The sequence below is a fragment of the Amyelois transitella genome, chromosome 9 (genome assembly GCF_032362555.1).
Source record: "Amyelois transitella isolate CPQ chromosome 9, ilAmyTran1.1, whole genome shotgun sequence".
NCBI lineage: Eukaryota > Metazoa > Arthropoda > Insecta > Lepidoptera > Pyralidae > Amyelois > Amyelois transitella.
The window spans coordinates 7,388,447-7,415,838 of record NC_083512.1 but is presented as its reverse complement, the minus strand read 5'-3'; the positions used below and the strand labels follow the sequence as shown (position 1 = coordinate 7,415,838).

The window sequence follows — 27,392 nt, the reverse complement described above, 5'->3', positions numbered from 1 at the left end:
TTGTTTTGTTTATAAATTTAATTTTGTTATAATTTTAATCGGAGGTAATTGACTATAACCGATTGTTCGACTTGCTACTACTGTTTTATAATTCCTTTGTCTTTAAATTTTATTTTCTATTTTTTAGTTTGATTAGCAATAAAGCGTAGTTTTTTAGTTTTTTTTAAACTATTATTTATTTATTACTATTTTATCTAAAAAAGTATAGTTTATCTTCTTTATATTTAAAATGATATTACATCACAGTATTTTCTCTTCTGATATTCACAGATTGTATTCGTGATCATCAGCCCAGTTGTAGCTTAGTGTAATGTGGTGTATTAACCTTATCATATCACGACAATCACGTTTAAATCATCGCTATCCAATAAATACCGAGCGTGACAAATCTCGTATTTAATTACGTTCATCTAATCACTCCATAGGTTTAAAGATATCACAATCCTTTTTTTTTTGTGTAAATGTGTATCGGTGATTCATTTAAATGCATCTGTTAGTAATAGTTTGGTCTCCTCTATTATGTACCGACAAAAATTCTAAGTAACTTCAAAAGGGGACATTAGTAAGTACCTGATAAAAAGCTCCAAAACCCCGAATATTATGAAGTAGAGGCAATACAATATTTAGTAAAAAGGGACACTCGTGTTAGCCAGATGATTATAAAAGTCACAGCACAAAGACAATATGAAAGTACTTGTAAGTTAGTCGTACCTACCTACTTAAAGTTTGAGTTCGAAAGTGAATTAAGTGTTTGTATTCAACACATGACACAACGACACAGAGTCATTCTGAGACGAACTAGGTCATTGACTGATTGATTTGATAAAATATCCGAGGTAGGCACCTACTGTATTAACATTAAAGTCAAGTAAGGTGGGAATCGCTTCGCCTAAACAATTGACGTATCCAATCCAGAATCATGGTCAAAAACGCACCCCGGTCTCCTCTGAAGAGAGGTGAATGAATGGGATTGACACTAAGTGTAAGAGGGAAAAATTCAATCAGCTCTCGATGTAAATGAGAGAAGACTTGATTAATTAGAAAGTAGATATGTAAGAGTGAGACAATATTACAATACTAACATGCTAATTCGAAAGTGAAAACAAACAAATCCTCAAGTCGTACCGCTCTCACACATACATACCATGTGACTTAGAAATGAGAGTAAAAATATCAAGTAGTGATTAATGATAAGTTGTACTTTCGCTTTCATATGTGCTATACATATGTATTTTTAAAACAAATTATCATAAAAATAAAAATAAAAATGTATTAAATAGGGACAGGCGAGACGGACCGACGATCTGATAAAGTCCGCGGGGAAACGTTGGATACAGGTTGCTTCCAATAGAGCGAGGTGGGATGGGAATCATTGGGGAGGTCTATATTCAGCAGTGGACGTCTGATATTATGATGATGATAATTATGTATACATACATACGGCAAATAAATGAAGTTCAATATAATAAGTCAAATACAATATGTAGTCCTTAGAAATCTGAATTTGCCTTATTTGCTATTTAAGATTTCTGCAAATAGGTCAGACCTTCAAATAAAATTAAATATTTAAACAGAGTAACCATGAATTTAAAGTTCGATTGGAAGTAATGAATTGGTAAAATAATTAATGATAACAGGTTTTTCTTCATTTTTGAATTTTAAATCACACCTTCCAAAAAAATTAATTTTGTTTTGAATCGATAATGAGAAAATTAATAAGAAGCATCCAATATGTAATGTTGTAGGTAAAAGTGAGCTTGGAGTTGTAAGCGGAAATCCATAGACTCTGCCTACCCCAATGCTATTTAGGCATGGTGGTATGTAAGTATGTATGTATGGGCAAGTAAAGTTGGGAAAATTTGTCATCGGGTAAGTGCTAAAAAGGACTACTGGGAATAATCCCAAAAATCGTCAAACTGGTTCTATTCATTTGTAAGTTTATCGTTACAAAATTTTAAAATTAATCTCTCTCTGTCCTTTTTAAAAAGGACTTGACAACAGACACACTTTCGCAGCAAATAACATGACGTGTCCGCCTAGCAAACGTTGAGCCATGAGCAGACATATGTAGGTACCTACATATATTTAACAGATAGCAATAGATGAGGCTGTCTACTTGAAATTCATATTTAAAGTTTATATATGTAATGTATATCATAATTAGAACTTTTTGGAACGTGAACTCGTTCAAAATGTTCTAATTATGATATACATAGTACGATGATACACGTATAACGTAAAAGTGAATCAAGAAAAAGATTGAAAAGGAAAGTCATAATATCTATTATTATTAGATATAAATCATTTAGCCGATGGGCTAGAATATTTTTACTCTGAATATCAATTACATTCCCAAAAGATGTCATAAAATCTGAACATAAAGTTACAACAGTTAAAACACAACATACAAAAGGCTCAAAAACCTTATGACTTTATGTTCAGTCCACCTCGCATGGCTTAACAAGTTTAATGTATACTATAATATACACTTACTTCTCTGATTTAAAAACTGTACCCACTACAAACTTCACTACGCTAGCCATTATCGTCAGCTTTATCGATAAGTGGGACATATGATAATATAAGATTGACAGCCCTAAGACTCATACTTCCGGCGCAGATGTCATGCGCAAGCGCCGGGTCACTCACTACACCAGACGTGCATGAAGCATAAAATATATACATATACGTAAGGCTGCTACTTACAAACAATACCTACATAATAAACATACATACATACATACATATAATCACGTCTATATCCCTTGCGGGGTAGACAGAGCCAACAGTCCTGAGCGGACTGATAGGCCACGTTCAGCTACTTGGCTTTAAGATAGAATTGAGATTCGAATAGTGACAAGTTGCTAGCCTATCGCCTAAAAAAAGAATCTCAAGTTACCTACATAATAAAGACAAGATTATTTAACTTTTATCTGTAAGTAAATAAAAAATTTCAAAGACGACTTTCGTTTGAAATTTAGGTTACCTCGACCTTCCAGAAGGTCTTATTTTAGGGAATTCTTCGGAAGAGTAGTCCCGTAGGTACTAAAGATTATTATAATATAATATACTATGAATTGCATTTGATTAACAAAGCCATATAGCTGTTTAGGAGACTGTAGGCTCTGTCCACCTTTGATGTGTACCGCATAAGCAACAAAGATATGATTGTATGATATGTAGGTATGCTATATTGTATCAGCAAGACAAGATCTAAGGTGGGAACATCGTATTCACACTTTTTTAAAAAGTAATCATGTTCATAAGCGACACCAGAGGACGGAATCAAAACAAACTCATAGGATGATTGATGATGTTCAGAATGACATGTACATATACATATAAGTACAATACATATCAGTATCTTTCAACCGACCCCTGCATTTTCCAATGAAATACTATAACTTTGTTGAATTTTTCCTGTAAAATAAATGTAATTTTCGAAAATGACAAATTTGAGGTTCGTCTGAAAAAATAAACAATCAATACCTATATCATATTTGTTTAATACGGTATACTTTTCTAATGATTGACTTTATTGATTTTGAGTGAGTGTAAATAATAGGGAAAAAAAATCAAACAGTCTACAGTTTTCCCTATTATTTACTTACCTTTATTTTACAGGAAAAATACAAAGTTATTTTTATTAAAATCAACTTATGTCGTTATGATTTTAAGCTGTACAGCAAGAAAATTTGAAATAATCTCGATACTAAAATTATGCAGTCTGGAATCAACTGGAATGTCCTCCTTTTTTAAAGTCGGTTGAAAAGATCTCACCCCGCGCCAGCCGTCACAACTGGCGGTCTGGCGGTCTCGGTGTTCTGTGCGAGTGCGAGAGAGACTACATAATAGGTTCTCCGAATATAGCCTTGTTGCCGCTCCGACTATGTTTCCGTCTCTTTCAGATAACGGATCCGCGCGTATAATGTATCTCGTTTTGTCACCCAGGTAATGGCCGACACAGCCCTGTCATAAACGCACCAAGCACTCCAGTAAAAGCATGCTTATGTAAAAAGATACACGCGTGCTCGTTGCTTTTTTTTACGGTTATTTCGATTTAAACATTTGTTAATAACAAAAATCGCATTATGCCTATGCGTTGGAGTGAAGAGGAAACCAAGAAACTCATAAATTTGTACAAGAAATATCCGTTTCTATGGGACAGTAGTGATAAAATGTATACACAAACACGAGCCAGAAAGTTAGCATATGAACAGATTATAAGGGGTATGAATAAACCAAACCTCACCATAAAAGATATTCGATGCAAAGTAAAGAACTTAAGGACGGCTTATTATCAAGATCTAAAGAAAAAGTCTACTTTCGAAAGTCTTGGCAAAAAATACAAAAGTAACTTGCCGTGGTTTACTAGTTTACATGGAATTATGGAGGTCATTAACAAAAATAAAATGGTAAGTCTTATAGTTTACCCTTTTTTTTTTTAAATAAGTTATTCATAAATAATTACAATTATTATTGAATTACATTTTATTATTGACGTATCATCAGAGCATTTTAACAAAAGCGTTAAAGCGCCATCTATGAGTAGTTTTGACAAGCGGCGTCGAGTTTTCCTCCCAGCTTGTAAAATTTCATTTTACTACAGGCACTTTAGAAACGGTGCACTCTATCTCTTTCCTGTGGATGACTTAAGGCCAGTAAGGGATTAGGAGCACATTCATGTAATGAAAGCTTCAATGCTGGTGTGTTAGCTAAACCAAAACAGTGTGCTTCTCTTCCCATGCATATTTTGTCAATGGGCTAGCAAACTGTCATTATTTGAATCTTACTTGCATCATAACCACTGTAGGTGTCTGTTGATTTTATGGCTAGAACCTACGTACAACTGAACAAAATGAGTTACAAACCGCTCAATTTACGTTTGAATTGATAATTTTTCCTACTATTATTTATTATTTACTTATAGACACTACAGCGCGAGACTACAGAGGCTGAAGAAGAATATGAATCCGACGATGATGATAGCATACAAATACAATCCGAAAACGATACGCTCGTAGTGTCAATCAAACAAGAGTTTCTAGACCAGATGGAAAACAGAGAAGTGAGTTACTGTCCAATAGTCAGTCAATATTTGGAGCCTATAGAGGTTACCGACGAACCAGTTAAGAAGAAAAAAAAGGTTAATAAGCGGGAAACAATTCGAGAAGACATCGATGAATTTCAGTCGTTTGTCAATAGTATGGCAGAGCAACTTAGGAATATGCCTTTAGATAAAGCCTTAAATTTACAAGTCGAGGTGCAAGCGTTAATCGCAAAGGAACGAATTGATGCCCTCAAAAATTCTGAAGATGACGATGAAGAACTAGTAGAATAAAAATATACATATATGTTTCTTATCGTTTTATTCATTATTTAGTCCACGCGGTCTTCTCCCCTTTTATCGCAATAAAATGTACGCTTATGTTTTTCCTCAGGGTCAACTCTATCACTGCACCAAATTTTATCAAAATCGGTTTAATTGTTTAGGCGTGAAAGCGTAACAGACAGACGTATGCAGAGTTACTTTTGCATTTATGATATTAGAAGGGAAATTGGGATAAAGTATTTGATTTTTCAGTAAGTACCTGCAGTCGTCTGCATATAATAATACACCAACTTAATTCATAGGGAGTCAAGTTTCTATACGTGCGTTTTTATAAATCTTTGTTACCATTGTTACTACCACTAAAATTAACACAGAAAGGCTCACATGAACATTATAATGCAGTTGGCTCTAAGAAAATTAAAACGACCGTTAGCTTTGAATATTTCTGGATGGGTGTCAAGTTCACAATATTGGGGGCAAACGGTTACAATCACGCGCCTTGGTCACGCGGCAACGTAAACCAACGGTATGGGATGGGACTTGTTTAAAAGGTCACTTTGTGTGTTGAGGTTGTGGTTTTTCGAAAATACCACGGAACGAATTATTTTCGGTCTTTTTTAACCTATATACCTATCCTTTCCAGTTATATTATATCTGCGAACAATGTTATGTAATTACAGGTACTCATACCTAAGTTATTGCATACATACTGTAATGTCATTTGTAAACATACCTGAAACAAAAAATAATAAGTGATAAGTAAGTAGGTACTACATCTATTCGTTAGATTTAAATAAGTAAGTATTCGAAACTTTCCCTTGCCTGCGATTTGATTTGTTTGGAATTTTGAGAGCCTTTTGAAGACTGTTGGCTTACGGGGTAGACCAAGTCATCAGTCTCGAAAAGACTGTATGGTAAATATTCCTGTGTGTTAGTATAAATTAGACTTTCCTTTGGTTGACTTTAGAAATTTGCAAAGGAAGAGAAGCAGTTGACACACACTAGGTTTTTTCTTCGATCTGTCTGGTCTCTGGTAATTTTATACTTCCGAAGATAATAATTATCTACCTACTTACCTACTATCAAATATAAAATGATAATTTTTAATATAAATAAATAAGTCATATATAGGTAATAATAATGGATAAGTCGACTCTGTGAATCGAATATAGGTATTAAAAATAAATATACAGAAATCATTTTTAAAATATACTTATATCTTTTTATAAACGGCACACTCCATTTGAGTGCATATTTAGTACCTACTCATCTACGTGAAAGATCGAGTCGACCCCAGTCCCCATCCATATGCCCGCCGCAGTCAAAAAGACAGAGATAGCTACACTAGCCGCCAGCGGTTCGCTTGGCTGGTTCAACCGCAGGCGGTGCTTCGTGATATTATTTATCTCTTTTCTTCTTATGAAATTTTTACGTTCTTTCTTTCGATCGAATAGCCCTGTCCTTTTCTTAGTTTAGTTCACGGCGGGTGTTGTAGTTAGTACGCTTATTTTATTAGTACGGTGTCGACGTATTTTAACGAATTTTAATAAAATGGCGCCTAACTGGACCCCTCAAAGACTTCAACAGTTATTTGCACTGTTGTCAGAAAACTACGAGGGTTTATTTGATAGCTCCAGCACAAATTCGCACAGGAAGTTAAATAAAAATACAATAAAGAAAATAGCTGAGCAATTAAACATTTCAGTCGATGATTTAAGACATAAATATTTTAATATAAATAATGCTTACAACACAGAAGTTAAAAAGATAGAAGCAGCCAAAAAACAAGGATTCTTCTATAGACCTACTTTGCATTGGTTCAACGAGTATAAAGAAGTTATGGAAAAATTTGAATCTATTAAACGAAAAGGTAATGATTATCTGCCAGTGAGCAAAGAAGTTGTTAGCGCCAGCGATAATATGAAAGAAATGGTAAGTACCTACCAGCATTTTATAAATAATTCATTTAGATAAAAGACTTCAAATAATTACAGAATTGGTATTATTTTCACAGGAGGATTCTCCCCAAGGGGAAAGTATTGAATCGGAGCAAGAATTGTTTTTGGAAGACGAAGACACTTCGACATCAGATCAACCTATATCCGATACAATAGTCGTATCAATTAAACAAGAATGTATTGATGCAGTAAAGAAGAATAACTGGGATGTTGATTTTGAGGAACCAAAATCAGTCGAACCTATTGACCAATTAGAGTTTATCCCGCCTCCGAAGCCGAGAAAGATTGCATACGTAAAGAAAAATATGAGCAAAACACGTAAATTAGATAGTCCCTTGAAAGGTGCCACAGATGAGTTTCAGATGTTCGCTGACCACATCGCTGAGCAACTAAGAAATATGACAATTGATTCAGCTCGGAAAATGCAAAGCGAAATTCATATTATTTTCGATGAAGAAGGATTTCCGTTTTACAGCCCGATTTTGGATGACATGTGATTTGAATCCATTCAATAATAATATAGTTATGTGTAGGTTAGGTATATTAATTATTTACCTATAAGCTTCAAAATAAAGCCGATTTTAAAAATAAACGTTATTATTTTTTATTAGAATATAAGTAGTCACTTTAGTTAAGCGCTAGTTGTTACTAAACGGTCAAGAGCGGTGGTCAAATCGGTAAGGTTAAAAGCGTGATGCGCATAAAAGGCACTGGTTCAAATCTCACTTTGGCCATGTACCAGTAACGATTTTCTAAGTTATGTACATTAGTTTAAATACTAACCGATGCTCTTACGGCGAGGGAAAACATCGTGCGGGGAAACCTGCACATTCAGGCAACTGGATATGTAACATGTGAGGTGAGATGGGTGTCGCTTCGTGTAAAAACCTGACTCGCCCAATTCAGGATCCATGGTCAAAGGCATACCCTAGGCTCCTATCCAGAGTGGTGAGAATGCAAACGCATAATTAGTCGTTCGTAACGAACTTAAACCTAGCGATCACTTTAATTATTTTACGAAATAGTGAATATTACAAAAACTAGATTTCCCTACTAACTTAAAAATCTAACTATTCACATCATTACCTATAACAGATATTTTATTTCATCAGACAAACCAGTTCGATTGTTATCGCAGTACAAACATACATACAAAAATGTCTTTTCGCCCCCAAGTTGATTGGTAGAAATACAACAAGATTGACAACTTGGATTAGATTTATTTAGTTATGCCAATAATACAACGATAGTAATACACCACTAAAAGTATTTGGCAAAGAACTCCTATATAACAAAATATAATCTTGACAGTATTCATTTCAAATACAAAGGACAAAAAACAAGTATAATAGATATAACATAGTAAGCATTCACCTGGCTTAGTTTTGGTTGCGTCCTCATCCTAACTACTGGGGAGGATCGTGTGGTCCGCCTGTAACCACGATCCTGGCGAGATTGCTTTTCGTTCGAAGCGACTTCCGTTTACCCTCCGCAACCTTAACTCTCATAGATCGTGGTAACATTTATTTAAAATCAATATAAAACCTTACTAAATTATTGAGGGACAAAACTGTCCTGTATCTTGTGTTTTATTTAAAATAAAATACGCATTGTACAAAATGGAACTTTTGCAAATTAACAAAAATTATTGTAAACAGTAATTTAAGTACCCACTTAACTTACCTAAATTCACGGGAAGCAATATAGGTATAATTATAATGCGGGAAAAAAAGAATACGAATAAATGCAGGTGAAAACAGTACCTATCTATAATAATAACTGTAACTCAGATTTTGTTTAACTCCAATTGATTGTTATCAAATTAATTTTAGTGTAGTATATGAGTCTACGTCATAGGATCGGTGATTGCAGAATGTTTATTAAAACTTTTTGCGCAGTTAGATACAGTAGTATGGCGTCGCAATCCCCATGAATTCGTTCAAGCGTAACGTATTAAGCAGATTGCAGTATCTGCCATATTATTTTCATGTTTTTTATCGATAAAACAGTTGCAATAAGGCTCGGGCACTTGCTACAAAATTCTTGTACTTATACGATTCTTAAAAAAATTGATCTTGAGTAAGTACTTACTTATAACAAAAAATCCTGTTCAGTGAATTATAGGACAAATCCTTTCTTAGTGCTTCGCTCTTTATGAACATCATGCCAAATACCAAGTTGTCATTTTTCAGTTGGTAATGTAAGAGATAAAGATAAAATTGTAACCATTTTCAAAATGTTAGTTGGATTTGTTTTTATAAAACAGAAAATGATGAGCGACCTAATGACCTATTCACCGCACTAAATTAGTAATCATGGATGGACATGGATTCATGACTAATGGTTATTAAATTGAAGAGCTCTCCATTTCAATTGTTGTTAACTCATCAGAAAGTTTTCTATTGTTGTATAAATGTAACCGAAAAGTACTTAAGGATTTATCGAAACTAGGCGCCGATGACTGATTCCACTAGAAAATAGTTATCATTCTAACTTATGACTAAGGTTCATATTGTAAAATAAGCCTGTAATAGTCTAAATATAGTATCGATCATATATGACCATCTTCCTCTGGTATTTGCGATTTGGGTCTTGGGGTTGATGATCCCAAGACCCAAAGCGAATTTATTTAATTTACTAAAATATTTAGAACGTTAAGCATGAGGTTTTGATTTAAGTTTGTGTAGAGAAAAATAAAGAAATTTGAATTTGAATTTAAAAAGCATGATCTTACATTTACAAAATCCGACATTCCCAAGAAAAGGTACCTAGAATCAGTGCAAAATGTATGATATTTATAGAAATTAAAACCTACATATAACACATATGTACATTTCGTGAGAAGCCGACCATGTAAATTCCATATTGCTAATGCAATCACCAAACCCTACAAAGCCAGACTAGAAAGGCCACACGCGTCTGCTGTATGATTGTATGACACGCACGTGACACGAACGTGGTAGTGTCATAGAATACTTAGTATGTGAATAGAAGGCTAACATGAATGCAGGTACCGTTATTTGTTACCTACACGCCAATCCTCAATACCTACTGCATAAACAAATATTGTATTCTTTTTTTTTTCTCCTTTTTACTTGCTCGGTCTTATTCTTAAGCAAATTATAATAATGGTATGACAATCAATTACTTTTATTGGGTTAGATGCCTATTCAAGAGAAATGAGAATAAAGCACATCAAGAAAAATTTAAACCTTATATTATCTATCTACCACTTACGTAAAATGTTGCCTGGATTATGAATTTTTGAATTTTTATAGGTTTGTGTTGTTTATGTTTCATTTCGTCATGGAAAGACTGAGAGAGTCAAAGTTTTTATAGATATTTAAAATAAATAATACATTTAAAACTATTTAAAAGAAAACAATAAGGTTTACCTAAATATTATCCGTTTATAATACTTGTCTGCTCTTCGATTGTTAAGGAAATTTTACATTCAAATCCGCATTGGTTACGTGTAAGTAACACGATCTTTCCGTTACACGTGTATTTTTCATCTGAAACCAAACGTCTGTTTATTGTTTTCTTTACGTCTTCTACACTTTAATTAGAAAAAAATATATATTTTAATTTTCGGTTAATTAATGTTATTGACATTTTCATCACGATACTTAACACGAGGCAAAACTTGCAATCGTTATTTAGGTAAAAAGGATGTAATATCTTATTCTCATTAAAAAGTGCAGGGCACACTAAAGCACATTCACCTAGAGTTTCAGATCATAATCCAAGCTGGGTTAAGTTCCTCTGATGTACCTGATTTGATAGGCCAGCTGGCGAATGTTAACTGGGACTATCATTTTTTGTTATTAAGTAAGTTGAACGTCCTGGTTTCCTCGGGTCAATGATCATGTTACAGTCACCCATTTTTTCAGCTCATTTTAGCGCCCCCGTTATCGGGCATTGTTTGTTTGATTAACAAACGGGACCCACTTGGTGGAGTGTTATGGCGGGCGTATCTTCACCTGGACTAGATTTCAAACTATAGCATTTAGGCTATCATTCTGTTACGCGAAAATTTTTGGATAAAATATTATAACGCACGTCATCTATTTTGTTTATTATAGATATTTTTCTTTAGTGTGTCGATGGCTGTAAACAATATTATCAATTTAGCCGAGAAGGAAAGAACATGAAAAAATTCTGAGAACGAACAAAAACGTAGCCGTATTTCTTTCATTTTTAAACATGCGATTTTTGTGTATAAAATTATATATATTGCACTCAAATTATATATATTAAATATAAAAACTTCCACAGTCACTCTATCTACTATATCCAATTATCTTTGCACTAAATCATTAATTAGGCATATTTGTGTCACAGGTGATTGATGTATATTGTATATACGCAGTAAAAAAATCCGTATGTCTACAATTTATGTAGGTATACTATTGATAGTCCTATGGATACTTTTGCTTTTAATCAATTTTCAATTGACGATAGTAGAATGTAATGTCTCTATACTAGAAAAGAGCTGCTAGCACTGTATGAGCTGTGTAATAGACAATATGTACTTACAACATAATATACCAAATCAGAAATTTCAATAAAGCAAAGAATTTTTTTTTTCGTTTTATTTAAAAGAAGTCGTTAAGTCAATCCCTTAAACACCATAGTTTTATTTTAATACACTTCAAATTTTGCCATCTGTTGAAACTACATATACTTAGTTAGATATTACACAATTATTCAACCGAAATTTATTTTGATAACATATCACTTTATTTTCATTACCTAATGGGTATTTTTTATCATTGGGAATTACATTAACAAAACAGATCCATGGATCGTGCTTTGGAAAAATACAATGAAGATTACTTCAGTATTTTTCCAAGGCATTTGATGAAGTCGTGATTGGCAGCATGGTTATCGCTGATTATTTTATCTCTTTTATCAATGATGAAGACTGAGGGGAATGTTATCGTCTTTTGTTTTATTGCTCTCCTACTTACTAGAAATCAGGACTTTGCTCTCAGCAGTGATAAGTGTGACCTTAACATTTATAACGTCTGGTACTGATATTTAAATGATAAGGTCGATTTCACCGACTTTTATGATAGGTCTGTTTTATTTTGTTTATTTATGTATGTCATTTGTTACGTAATTGTGTACTTATACTTCAATATTGTGTGCTTTGGAACGCGATGCTAATGTAACCAATGCTTTCACACAGAATTTTGGTCTTTTTTCAGCTGTCCCATAGAAAATGAAGACAATAGCAGATATTATTCAGTTCATTTATGAAAAATCAAAGCACATTCACTTGAAACTGGAAATCGATTATAAAACGTTAAATATTTATTTAAATGTTTATATAGCAGAGCAGGTAAATGTTGTAGCAAATTTTAATAATAGTTAATAATGAGGAAAAGCAGAAGATACATCGTAATGACCGCTATTGGTAGGTATTTTAATGTTCAGTTTTATGATCATGAAAAATCCCGATCCACTATAGTCGGTAGTTTAAGTTTATATCATAAATAACAAACACCTTTTTCCTAGTTTACGTTCTTATAAAAAGTACATTTATTTTTTTAATTTAACTTATGTTTGTTTACGAACTAATTAAAAACCGTTTTTAAAAAACCTTGAGACACTTTCATCAAAAAAAAATTATCAACGACTTGAAGTTGAAAGATATTATGGTGTCAAAAGATCACTTAATGGTCTAAGTCTACTTTACGTTTTGTGTTTAAATAGATATATTTATTGCAATATAAAACAAGTTCTTCTACAAGTATTAAACTACTAGCGACCCGCCCCGGCGTCGCACGGATGCACAGCCGATACTAAATATATCTCTATTAGAACTAACTAAAGGACCGCCCGCAAAGCGGTAAGTCTTGCTCACTTCGCAACGGGCCGTGCAGCAGAAATCGTAATATTTTAATTTCACCACAACTTTAAAACCAAACGTCCAATTTTAATCATTCAAAGACCAAATATTATCTACATAAACTGTACTTATTGATGAAATTATTTATTTTGATAAGGATTAATAGTATGAGTAAAAAAAAGCGCGTTTAATGTAGACCAAAAAAAATCAAGATTTTTAAATAAAAATGTGGTTGTTGTGCCTCACTCGACATAGATAGGTATAGTGTGTCGCGGACTTTTTTGTAGATATTTATAAGATCTACAATTAATTAAAACATTTTATGGTTCTATCTTTTGTAGTTTAGGCAGCGTACGCAAAATAAGTAACTTTTTGGTTGATTTTTTTCAGTTTGTGTCCGAAAAATCCAAATATATTACGGAACCCTATTTTTTTCCAAAATAAAATATAGTCTATGTTACTCGTGGATAATGTAGCTTTCGAATGGTGAAAGAATTTTTAAAATCGGTCCAGTAGTTTTTGAGCCTTACAACCAAACAAACAAACAAACAAAGTTTTCCTCTTTATAATATTATATTAGTGTAGATAAGGCTTTTTCAATATGTGCGATTTTAAAGTATATAAAAAACTGTAAACGGTATTGTATTATTCGAGGTCTGCACTAGTTAAAAACTATAATCTGAGCTCATTCTTTGGATATTTTAACGTCAGAATATACGTTTTTTGTATGACGATACTACCGTGAGACATCCGGCGGCTGCGTGCCTCGTAACCGTTGGATTTGTAAAAAAATTCAAGGGCAACATTTGCAGTCAGGGACCCCTCGATTCTTGACCCCCGCAGACGGCGTGAGTGAACCAACGTTCACGGAAACCCAAATTAATAGCACATGCCATACGAGCGATAAGGAAAACGACCGATAGAAGGCCACTTTTTGTTCCATTAGCTTGTTAATTAGATTCAAATTTGTGTAAGCTTTGTCATGTCTAAAATGAGTTTGGTATCTACGCAATTATTCTAACCTAAAAATCTTAGTTTCTAAAACATTATCTATCTTCTTCCGCACTTACGCATTAAAAAGGTTTTAGGTTATATCGGCTTATAGGGGTATTTTACTTGATTAAATTCGAAATTACCTTACCTTGAACTCAGTCGAAAGCTACATAACTAGGTAAGAAATAATATATTAAATAAATACATCGTTATCTTCAATAAATGACAATCTAGATAATGACGAGAAATCTATTTATAGAAAAACAAACGACAAAATGGCCAGCCTTTGTCCACGTGAAGTGAAGGTTTGTTAACTTTGTCGTCACAAAGGAAACGACTTTGTAGTATTTTATTGAAAATATTTCATCATCATGATTATCGTATCGATATGGATAATGGTCGTAATTAAAAGTTCATAAATATATTTAGTTAGGTATTTTTTCCAATAAAATGTTTTCAAAATATTTCCTTTAGCTCCATTCCCGTAGGAGTTTCAAAATTTTTGCTTTGCTAAATACCTACAAGGCATTAGCATCTTAATATAAGTACGTCAAAGATTTTGGCGGTACATAAAAAAATTGTTACTATTTAAATTAGTAACTTAATATGAATAATGGAAAAATAAAAAAAAAACTAAAATTACGAGTTGTTAAGTTGAATGAACTTGTCATAACAATAGTAACGGTAGTAGTCACAGCAATTATAAACAAATGATAAGAAAACGATAATAATTTGAAATAGGTAAATATTGGAATTATACTTTTTTTATAAATTACCCCTATTGGTTGTTATTATTATACACACATTTTAGGTTAATCAATACCAACATACCTAATTTTGATGAAATCTATGATGTCAATTTTATCAGATAAGAATTCAAAGAAAAGGTCAATAAATAACATAACATATAGAAAGATATCTCATTTTACTAGTCCATAATTATGATATCTATTTTTATTCGAATCCCGTTACTAAACTCCAATAATTGTGGCGTGTTATGGCAACAGAAGTTTGTTAACCTACGATTTGATTCCAGTTTTGAAGAAAACTATATACCTTCTTTGTAAAGACAAGTTAAACATAAACAAGGATACTGACTAATTGTCCACGTTTTTGTTTTGTTTACCTCAAAGTTCGAGACAAAACATTTGGTTGACTACTTGGCTCCAGCGCGTGCGACTGTTTGAAATCCAGCCAAATGCACATTCTGCCAAATTAACTACCCAGACATTGGCTATATGATCCTACTTCAACCGCTTGTGTTGCCATTCTAAAGTCTGACACTAAAAATAAAGCAGCGCCGTTTGCCAAAAACGATGAATATCTTAACCCGCCCTAATCGCGTCACATACACATAACACGACCCCCTTATGGAGTAGGCAGAGCCAGTAGTCATATGTCTGGAGGCCACTGTTGTTATCCCATCCTGTTTTATTCTACCGAAAAACCACTCGACTACTTTCACTATAAACAGTTTCATAATGAATCTTTGATTTCTCTACAGTAAGTGAGATACAGTTAATTAGAGAAAATGACATTCAAGTAATTTTTACATATATTTTTATTGTTATTGAATCATTTACAGACAGTATCAATATTACACATACTAATTACGTATTTATTACGATACGAGTATTATCCTTATCTTTAAATCAAGTAGATAAACTCACTACCCCATCGTAAATCAATCAGTTTTTAATAATGTTTATAAAAATAAATTTCCTACTTGATAAATTGATCTATTTAATAGAATTCAATAAATCTTTTTTATTGCGCAATATCATATCAGGCTCAACGTTATGTATAGTTGGATTTTTAATCAAACTTTATGTATCATATTGACGTCAAAGCATTGGGGAACCCTCAGAACAAATAGGTCAGTTCTTTTTGAAGAAATTACGTCAAACGGCAACGTTGAAATACTAACAAATTTACTTGGTTATTTTGCCTGGCATACTCGTATTATGCTTTTAATGACAGAAATATTAACCAAAAGAAAAGGTATTTTGTTTACGTTATAATAAGTTACACGTTACTTTGTTTTAAGCTATTGACTAGACCCCCAAAAATCCTTTCATTAGGAGATTTCATTTGATCATACATAACATTATTAGTATTATCTTTAGTTAAAATCACATGGCTATGGCAATACTCTTAACGAATATAGTATAAATGGTTGATTCCACTTTGAACACCAGGTGATATCACCTGGGTAATTGGGTTTAATTAATGTGACGGGCAATGTTTTTTTTTCTTTTTTGATTATTGAGATTGATTATTGATATTTAATAAATGTCACCAATATCGCGAACTAGTGATTCAGTTTACGGAGCGAGGTCCTTGGCTGCTAAATTAATAGCTAGTAGGTCACCTCGATTTCACGGGGTTATTATAAAGGTAACAGAATACGACCGACGTGTTCCGAATTTATATTTCGCGGAATCGAAAAGTGTACCGGTTCTTAATTCGAACATATCCGAATTCTTTTTAAAGCTTTTAATTGATGTACGCAGCAGGAACTGAAGCCCAAATTTCGCAAGAAATCCGTTACCAGAATTTATTGCAGACTTTTAAAAATTTATTCTACATTGAAAATTATCCTGATAATTGTAGTATTTGTTTCTGTATAGCCTCCTGCACCAGAATCCCGGAGTCTAGATTACACTCTTTTCAAGATCCAGAAGTCAGGCCGATTCCTGCGAGAATTTCCTAGTCTTGTTACTAGGAAATGAGATGAAATATTTCTATACTAAAGTAATAGGAACCATCACAATGCATTAATGAATACGGAAAAGAATATATAGCTTATCTTATTTGTTCTCTGACAAAACTATCTGTCGTTAGTCATTAGGTTTGAGCCTTCATAGGTCCTTCTAACAATATTCGTCTACTTTATTGGCAAATGAGGATTTGCACGCGTATTGCTCACGTTGTGCATACAATAAAAATCTTCTTAGGGCTCGAAAGCCGAAGGTCGTAAGTTTTAGGGCATTTAGGAAATTCATCTCTCCAGCACAGTATTATACAAAGTGCATGATTTACTATTTCATGTCCTGTTATCTATGTCACTAGGCCGTTACAATGCGAAGGCGTGTTACTTTGTGATAACGCGACCGAAATAGAGTCGCCACGTTATCTCAATAAACGTATATAGTAGACCTTTACTATAATAAGCTGCTCTGATCTATTTTAGGCAAGGGTGGAAAACTCCTTCAATGTTACACTTTTCCGACATAGATCGTAAATGTTCATTACTTCTGATAACTACCTTTATTATTTCATACACAAACTTATTCTTCTTCCCTCCTACTTATGCAAAGGCTAACACATTTCAGTAGCAACGTATTGCTACTATGTATTACAATTGTTTTTAATGTCATAAGCAGAAATTGGCATTGAAACGGACTACTTAAATAATTCTGAAAATTAAACAACCGTAAGATATTTTCAAGAAAAAGGCATTCTTACTGATTAAAAAACCTCCTTGATTTGCAGTTGAATTGGAAGCCAAAAAAAATTTCGATTCCATTAATACGTTAGTTGTCAGAATATTACTGGATACATTATGTAAGTTTGTATATAATTATGTGCCAAAAATCTTTTGTAAATCTTTCACAGCGGGCGCAAAGATATATTTGAATAGAAAATACCGATTCTTAAACTCATAATATAGCGCAACAGATCGCCAATTTGACTCGGATTAAAATAATTCTTATCGAATATTTTTTTTTGTTGCTACGTCGCTGTTGCTATATGCATGAAAATCATTTATTTTAAGTAATTTGCGACATTGTGACATTATTTACATGGTTAAGAATAATATCATACAAAACATGAAGCTTAATGAGGCATTGTTTGAATTTTAATTCAGGAGCAATCTGACAATTTGAAGTATAATAGGTATAATGCAGAACTATATTAGAGAGGATGTACGGTACATAAGTGCAAACAGCTGACACTAGTAGACAAAGCTGGAATTTTGTTTAGGTTATATTAGAAATTTAAAGTAGCACTGAAAGTAGGGAAACACTTATGAGTTGTTTACGTACAAAATCGCGGGTTAAAGATAGTTTTAGTACACGTGTGAGATGTGACGAGAAACCGCCGATATCATTATATAACAATCATATTTCGTGCGTGACAAAAACATTAATTAGTTTCAAGTATCCGACTGAATGTTCTGGTATAGATCGGCACGTATATAAGCAACAATAAAGGTAGGTATGTCTGTTTATTAAATTTCGGACGTCATAGCCTGATGAAATTATAGCTATTGTCTCTACAGTGTGAATGTTCTTCAGTATGAACAGATGTTTCTGAAGCGAAGGTTAAGAGTGTAAACTGTAAGTGATTTGGTTGTCATGTGGGGTGTGAAATTTAAATGTTATTAATACATTCATACAAACAATCTCGTCTATAACCCTTGCGGGGTAGACAGAGCTAACAGTCAGTGAAACAACTGATTGGCCACGTTCAGCTGTTTGGCTTAATTATACAATTGAGATTCAAATGGTGGTAACAAGATGCTAGCCAATCGCCTAAAAAAAGAATCCCAATAAAGAAATAAAAACATACAATGCGTTACGCTTCTTGTTCGAAAGGACGCGAACTACATCTTTTCACTTGCTCGCAAATAGGGGGTTATATTTCGCTTCATTCACGTGTGTAAAAAGAAGAAGTAAATAATTGAAATAAATATAACATACGTAAATTTTATATAATTACTCGCTCTTTATTTCTGTGGCGAAGTCGTAATACTTATATCTTCATAAAATGTTTTTGTCTTGTACTAAATCTTTTACATTCATATATATTCAATTAACCCACTAAGATTATAATGTAATCACAGCTTCGTCTAGCTTGCATCAGTATTGCATCGTATATCTAAAGGGCCTTGTGTATACATGTCACAACACCTAGCACGCGACGCCTTGTGATCCGCTATTTTACTACAATTACAACGCAATTAATTCAATTTATCATTTCCTCTATTCACAACACGTTCGAGGCAACTGAGAATATCTGAATATAGACATAGTATAGTTAAACTTACCATACTAATGATTAGTTTCGAAATAAGGCTCAAGAAACTTAAAAAATATCAATATTGGTTAGATAATGTCATCTTGACATTGACTTAACACAAAAGTTTTATGTTGGATTGGATATGTATTTCTTTGTCTGTTATACCTTAATAAAGTAGATATAATTTAAAAAAAAACTGTTTTTTTATTGTAATTAATAATGGCAAATAACTATACTCATGCCCAGAAAATTACTACTTTTAGTTTAAGATGTATAAGCTTAATTTTTAAGCTTATACATTTTAAACTAAAAGTAGTTAAAATAGAAAATGACACAAAAGCGGACGTTTTGTTTAATAATAATTTATGATAGCCACAACTACGACGCTCGACGCTATATATTATTAAAGAGGTCGGATGAAAACGGCCTTTTGTCCTCATTCTCATGTTATTTTATAACACGCCTTGAACTTGAACCAGAATACTAACTACTTAGTAGTTTTGTACTTCGGTTACTTTTTATTTGTAGAAAATTACTGGATAGAACTTTTTAAAATAAATAAAATTTATTAATAATTATGGAAGTTTTCCTGTAATTTACTTCAGAGCCAAGAAAAATCAAATTTCGTTAGAAATAGAATGTTTTACCACATTAAAAAAAGATAATAAATTTATCTCAGAGATTGGAAATAAATGAGTAAAAATAAAACGGCTTTTCTAACTAAGAGTAGATTTTATTGCAGAAATGTACTATAAAAATAGTAGATAGCAAAAGTGGGCTGACATGATGATGATTTTAACGGCATACAAATTTTAGATGTCACAGCTCTTGAATCTGATGATAGATAAACAGTTCTTATAATGAACTAGATTGTCTGCGGCTTACAACTTACTTACTTCTAACATACAATTAAAATATCTCTATTCATTTCCATTTCCCGTGGACATTTCGGAATATCATGTATTAATAGCCTATACATGTCAAGGAACATTTGTATGTGTTCAATTCAGAAAACTTCAGGTCAATTATTTCAGATGTATTGTCTGTCAGTCTATCAGCAAGTAAAAGAGTTTTAAATATTTTGACATAATCCGAGCCCTGTTTATTTCTGACAAGCCGTTAGCAGACTGTCCGTCGAGCCAATGTTCAGTTCCCCGAAGCAGTGGGAGGTAGGCAAATAAAGTGCCATCGTTATAAGATATTGGGAATTAAACGAATATACGATTGTTCTCGGAAACATTTGTCTGAGAACTTGAAATGAATTATATTTATATACACTGTTTCTGAAATTATACACAAGAATTTAATTACAGAAATAAAGTGGTAGGAGGCCCTCGGTAATAGTATTATCAAATAAGGATGAACATTGATTAAAATCTTTGACTTAATAATTAAAACCAAATTGGTAATCACACCTAGAGCCAACTTAACTAAAGGGAGAAATGACAAAGTAATTATAATATAACAAGGGTAATTATTTGAAACACTGATAAAAATATCTCAAGTAATTAATGATTGTCTTTTTGCGTACTACGCTACGTCGATACTTTTCTCACACCGATTAGTAAAAGTATTGAGATAAAGTATTGATACTCTCATAAAGTAACCATAGAAAGGGATGGAAATGGACCAATCTTATTGTTTTATGTCGATAGATTAAGACCTCGTATTAAACAGTACAAAAACTTAACGGTTTACAACTGGAATAATACCAGACAAGTAAGGAAATGTTGGAGAATCCCATGTTACGAATATAGTACGCCCGAAAGTTATAAATACGATACATTTATAAAACTCTTCAGACAGCAAGTCTGGTATCATTTTATTTGCGGCAAAGTGTTTACTTTGATGTCTGATTTATCGATATATGGCGTATGTATCATCACGTCTAAAAGCAAAACGTTTATTTTAGTACCTAGTTCATGTCTCTTATAGCAGTGGAAATAGCGCTCAATCTAGCAAGCTTATTTTTCGACGTTAATGAATTGGCGATATAAATGACTCATCTGGAATCATCTTTATGAAAATTGCGCAAATATTAATTTTGTATTGCACCAATGCAATCACAAAATCAATCAGTCAAATTTTATATGCAGACACTAGCCAGAAACGTGCTCACGCTCAACCTTGCCATTACTTTTTAATATATATAAAGGATTTTTAATGGCTTTTTTTCTTCGACATGATTATATAACATATTGTATTGACAATATTGAACTGTCATGTTTGATAATATAACCGTATCACTTTCTTATTAAATTTGGTTATGCTTTCTTTCGTATTTTCTGGTTTCTCCAAAAAAATTACAGCAAATTTAGACTACGCTTTAACACATTTATTTTTAATACTTCTTCAAAATATTAGTCGTAAGTACGTCTAAACCAAAAGTTTATACGACGTAAATTAAAGCCTAATCGAGGTTATCTGTATTTAAAGATTTCTCTTACATCAAGTTTATATTTACAAAAAGAAGTAGATACTTATTTCTTACTTGCTTAGCTTCTTCTAAGTGTCTAATCACTATCGCTCGTTGATATTTACGCCACTTGTTCATATTTCTTCAACTCACCTTTGGAGCAAACACTCACTTTGATAATTCACCTTCCTACTTCTCTCTTGCATCTTTTAGTTCTAATGGAGAGCCCGGACTGAACATTATGCTTTTGTAGAAAATTTTGTGAATTACCCCTCTTACTCCGTTTTCTATCAAAAGACTACAAGCAACTTCCCCTAAAGATTTCAATCAACATAAATTCCGGCACAATGGAAGTATAAATTTTAAACTTTATAAAACAACAATGATGTGATATTTAAAAGACTGTTTCAATGATACTCAATTGAAACGTTTGTTTATTTATATGGTATGGAGTAAAAACTAAAGTCAAATGGAAGGCAGACGAAAGGTCGATGAAATTGCACTGAATGCAACTTATTGACTTGAATATGTTAATGTTCTCCTAATAAACAACATTTGTTTGCTTTTAAGTTCAATGACCAAATTATAAATGTCGCGTCTTAAATTAAAACTGTTTCATTCGTCTTGTTTTTATTAAAGTGTATGGACTTTGTTATTGGCATCGGAAATAATACTAGAAGAACGATCGAGATCAGTCTGTGATCTTTCTGCGTAATAAATAACTCAATCTAATTTATAGTTATTATTTTGATGAAGACGGCGTTTCCCACTCCACAAAGCACTTATGATCTATTGACGCGCTCTCCATTGCTCTGTGCAATTCTTCTTCTTTTTGTTCATGAATTTTCTGTTTAAATAATAATCAATAGGAAGGAGTAGGTAATTATTGATTTTTATAATTCCATGTTTATTTCCAATTAATCAAAGCCGAAGACTTAACAGACAAAATATAGTTAAAAGTACTAGATTGAAGCAAAAATTTGGCATAACCTTAACTTTTACTTAGGTTTTGGTCTAGTTACATGGCATTGGTATTTCAAACTCAGTATTCCATCACTAATGAGATGCAGTTATATTAATTCCAGTATCCAATGCTAGAAGTTGCGTGTGTGTGCTATGACCCTTACTGTTCATTAGGGCGCAACCGTTGCCACACCTCTGAAAGCCCAAATGCCAGGATTGACGTCAAGAGGGCGGGCGTTCTAAATATAAACTACCACCGAGCTACAACTAAGGGGCTAGTACACGTGGAAACTAAAGATCGATACTATGACTATGGGGGTGTCAGATGTGTAGAGGATGACGTCCTCATATGTGACGTCACAGGAATAACGTGTGAAGTGGCGAAGTTTGATGTACGCTGGCAATATATAAATATCTCTAAAGATTACACCCCAGAACGACATAGATTAAAAAGAGATAATATTTTTAAATACATGAAAAACGCTCGTAAAATATTAAAAGTCGAAATAATACAGTTTTACGCATATAGAGTAACACCAACTTCAGAAACAAAATTAAAGGTTCTTATTATCATGAAATATATCATGAAGGATATAATGCTGAATATTTTAAGAAACATAGCTTATATAACTACAAAATCTTTTATTTTGAGGCAAGCTATACATCACTGTTATATCTAATCTTATAAATGTTTCATACATAGCATTTATGTACTTACTGATTATGATCTTACCTATCTAAGTATCTGAATAAAATATACAAGGAAGTGATGAAAAAGAGCCGGTTTGTGATAGATTATGATAGTGATAAATTAATAAATGTTAAAGTTTGTTCACTTTATTAAAATTTATCCAAGTTTAAGCAAGATTACTTTTTTTATTAAGATGATATTGATAAAGAACAACGTCAATTGATTTTGTAATTTTCATATACTTAAACATGACAAGTAAAGGTGCACTGAAGGTAAGCTTCTGAATTCAATTTAACCATTTTAAAGCCACACGCCTGATGTAACATAATTGACCTGTAACATCGCTAAAGGAAGGTCGAAAAGGTTGTCGTGTGTGACCTTTGCAGGCAAGCGGAGCTAATGTAATGAAATATTCACAAAGTTAAAGCTAATGGATTAAAAACTGTAAGGTCACTGACTTTAATACGCTTGTTTTCGTTAACCGAGAAATAGCGGGTCTTGATTATAATTAAAGACTATATTTACTTAAGTGCTTCGCAGAAAATATTTGGGAGTCAATGGACTAAAATAAGAATGCTGAAGACCGAAAAAAGTGGAGAACTAGATGACAGAAAATAGATCCTGGGATTCTGAAACATAAGGGTGAACACGCAATAGTCAGAGAATTTATCTTCTAAAATAACTAGATAGGTATCATTAGATTGGAATTATGAAAGTATTAAGACGTTATAGGTTATATAATAGAAATCTCTGATAGGTAGATACAAAAATTTTCCTAGAGAATATACAGTGTTACGAAACACAGTTACCGTAGACAAAAATATACATGTGCAAATTAAAACAGGTGATGAAACTTGAGCTAAATCTTTCTTTCTTTGACAACAAAATAACTGCCAATGTTATATTTACAGACTAGTTTCAAAGTTTTAAAACTATGTGTGGTTCTACACAAAAATAACACATGTTATGACATCTGATCAATAACAAATGATTCTTAACATTACCTAGAAGAGATTACATAATGCGATAAAGTTTTTGTGCTGTTTCATAATTATTGTCCTCCTATTCTCATTTCCATCAATAAGCCATACAACTGAATGTGGCCGTGTCTTCCCCGAGAAAGACGTGATTACATTAATGTAGTTCTTATTGTCCCATTACAGTGTATGTTGTTGCTTGTCTAGTCGTGAAGAGACTTAACTTCAAAACCACTAGCCTAGTGGTTTAGGAGTTAAGTGACAGCAAAATGTGTGTCAAATATATTTTAAAGACAGCAATGTTTTTTTTTACTTCTTATAAATAAACCTATGTAACGTTTGACACCCGCAGATAAGAGTAATTTACTATAATTTACCTCTTTGAAAGTAAAAGAATTTTCGTGATCGGTTCGGTATTTCTTAAAGATAAACCTTTAAAACAAACTTCGTCACAAACTTTTGCTCTATATAATATAGATTGAGGCAAACACACTACAGGAACCACTGCAATGACATCGGGTTGCGCAGTTGCTTGCGAATCCAGATGTATTAATACTTGGCTTTGAGTCATGCTTCCGCGTGTATTGTCGTGCCGGTTTAGCGGTGTTGAAATGTTTATAGATTCTAGTTTATCATTAACTTATTTAACTAAGTATTGATGGCGTGTCCACCGCAATATTAACTCTGCAAACACTTTTAATTTTCAGACACTAGTCATTAAGATAGTGGTCTTTAAGGAATTCAGTGGAAATTCAAAACAGATAAAATCTCTATTAAAAATTGTATTGGAAACAGATTCATAAAAAAATCGAAAAATTGCAAACATATAAAGGAAAACTGTGTCTGAGAAAGTATTTACTTTTATTCAGGTTTATTCCAATTCCGCCCGATTGACAAATACATAAATAACTAATACAAGAAAAAACTAATAAAAAAATACTTTGATATTGATACAAAATAAAATAGGTAAATACCCTGCTTTTGATGCGGTAAATAACCTACAACACAAATAGAACGAAAACAAACTAAAATAAAAGCATTCTACGAAACATTCAAATAAATTGCCTTTCTTTGATATCAGTTGCGTCATAGGTAACCCCAAATGCGCCCAGAAAACCATAATGGAAACGTAAATAGACCTAGATTGAAAACAAACTATACATCAACCTATTTCGTAATAGTCGAGACTGCATCTCAATGCGTTCTATAAAAAAACCACACGAAAATAGACCGTCGGATTTGTAGGGCAGTTTTGACGTCATTAGCGTTGAACGGTAACCCTTTCGAACCACGTGCGGCCTGATTCTTTGCATAACCTCGCAGACTGATTGATGCCAGGGATGTTTGGAAAGTAACTACAGTATTTGTAACTATTTAATAAATAAGAATGAACAATACTGTTATACTAGATATACGCAGCCACATAAAAGTAATTTGAATTATGGTCACTAATTTTAATACTAATACTAATGTAAAAAAAATATATTGTATTTGTTGCTATTTGTTATGTTATAAAAGATTATTAAGTTATTTTAAGGATAATAAAAAATAAAGTAAATCCATTTTTACACAGACTATTTATGCCATTTTTTTTAAGATAAAGAATTAAAAATTCTGTATTTATTTTGGCAAACGTTCGGGTTAGTAGAAACGACGGTTTATTTCGTTCACGTCACCCAAAGACCGTGATTTGTCATTAAACTCGTCTTCAAAAGTCCGGTTTGCGTATTTTGGACGTACGCCACTGTCTCAAACTGCACCTGCGTCTTCAAAGATACGAGTATTTTTGAGTTTGAACGTTACAGTTACACTACGTAGTAGTATGTATATTTGTTAAGTCTATCCAGTTTTATTTTAGATAAGTTTATTATTTTAGCTGGGCCTTTAATCTCATAAGTGTGACATCTTTTTAATGGGGCATGTATATTGTTTTTTGCCCATAAGGTTACTACTAGTCGATGCTTGCAAATCGTCTGAGAAATGATTTCTTGATCGAAATATGTATGTGTTGAAACTAGCGGTCTGCGATCTTTATTCAATTGAATAGATATTATTTAGTTACACACATTAAAATTGCTGTGCATTAGCTTGTATTCTTCTTTACTAGATTAAAACTTAAGAATAATTGACGAAAACTTAAAGATTCTAACTAAATACAAAAGTTATTCATTAAAAACTTTGATAAAACATGGTTCAGCTGCAAAGTCAGTGAATTTCCATGAAATTATCTAAATCTTTTTATATTCTAATTAGGCAATGATATAAAACTACGTAATTCAGTCATCTATCGGATCACGAACCACGCCAGTGACAAGTGGCATCCACTGAAGTTTTGTTGCTGGCTTCATGTTACAAATCCCATAAAAGTCTCATAATTTGATCCGTTATAATCTCACTAGTGGAATAGGAAACTTTCAGTGATAGCATGGTTGGTTGCTACCTGTCTGGCGAATTAATAGTTCGATGAATCGGTTTCAATATCTGTTATTTGTCTGCTTAATCGTAAACGAACGTTGGTTTTTAGAACCTATCAATCTGAACCCGGAATTGTATTCTTGACTATTGTTTCTTCATTTGTTGCCTTGATAGCATCACGCCACCTCCGCCATTTGTTATTTTTACATTACTAGTAGTTTATGCATCGATTTCAGTTTAACAAAATGTAAGACGTTTAATTAAAATTAAAAAAGGTACTTATAATGAAGAAACATTAACTATCTTTTGATAGCCAGCGATTAATGATGGCGACACTAATAATGTCCGTTGGAATGTTATCAAGAAAAAAACACAACAAAAAACAAAACCGATTATGTTGGATTTTTTATTGGTAAATAAACAAACTTAATCGTCCTAATGGAATTTTACTAAACACATTACGTTGGTTTCTATATTTTATTTTGAACAAAACCGAAAACATGTTTATTTACAAACAAAAATTGCTTTGATGTCAGTTTCAAATTCTTTCTAATGTTGGCTGTTCAAGATAAAAATGATTAAGTAGTATTAACACTAAATTAAATAGTTCTTACGTAATTGGAAAATTAATAACTGTTTCGTAATCTATATTCCCTTTAAAACAAAATATTTTGGTAATAAGTAGAAAGTCATTGTATGTACAAAATAATTAGACTCTAATTCAGTTTAATCCCAGAATATTAAAATTTTTCCGCAATTATTTTT

The 27,392-nt window shown here is 32.6% G+C and overlaps 2 protein-coding genes across 6 annotated transcripts in view; one reads left to right on the top strand and one right to left on the bottom strand.

Annotated features, from left to right (window-relative positions):
- The window catches only part of LOC106143241 (uncharacterized), a 152,372-nt gene that overhangs the window by 26,985 nt on the left and 97,995 nt on the right, over positions 1–27,392 (bottom strand). The gene's annotated exons all lie outside the window — the stretch shown is intronic.
- LOC132902084 (uncharacterized) lies at positions 3,972–7,822 on the top strand. The gene is made up of 4 exons (XM_060945891.1): positions 3,972–4,415; positions 4,931–5,339; positions 6,828–7,264; positions 7,347–7,822. The coding sequence occupies exons 1-4, from the start codon at positions 4,092–4,094 to the stop codon at positions 7,785–7,787; spliced, it is 1,611 nt and encodes a 536-aa protein (XP_060801874.1). The 5' UTR covers positions 3,972–4,091; the 3' UTR covers positions 7,788–7,822.

Coding starts and splice junctions, on each gene's coding strand:
- LOC132902084 (XM_060945891.1), top strand. CDS start 4,092: ATGCCTATGCGTTGGAGTGAAGAGGAAACCAAGAAACTCATAAATTTG. Junction 4,416..4,930: donor TCATTAACAAAAATAAAATG/GTAAGTCTTATA, acceptor ATTTACTTATAG/ACACTACAGCGCGAGACTAC. Junction 7,265..7,346: donor GCGATAATATGAAAGAAATG/GTAAGTACCTAC, acceptor TTATTTTCACAG/GAGGATTCTCCCCAAGGGGA.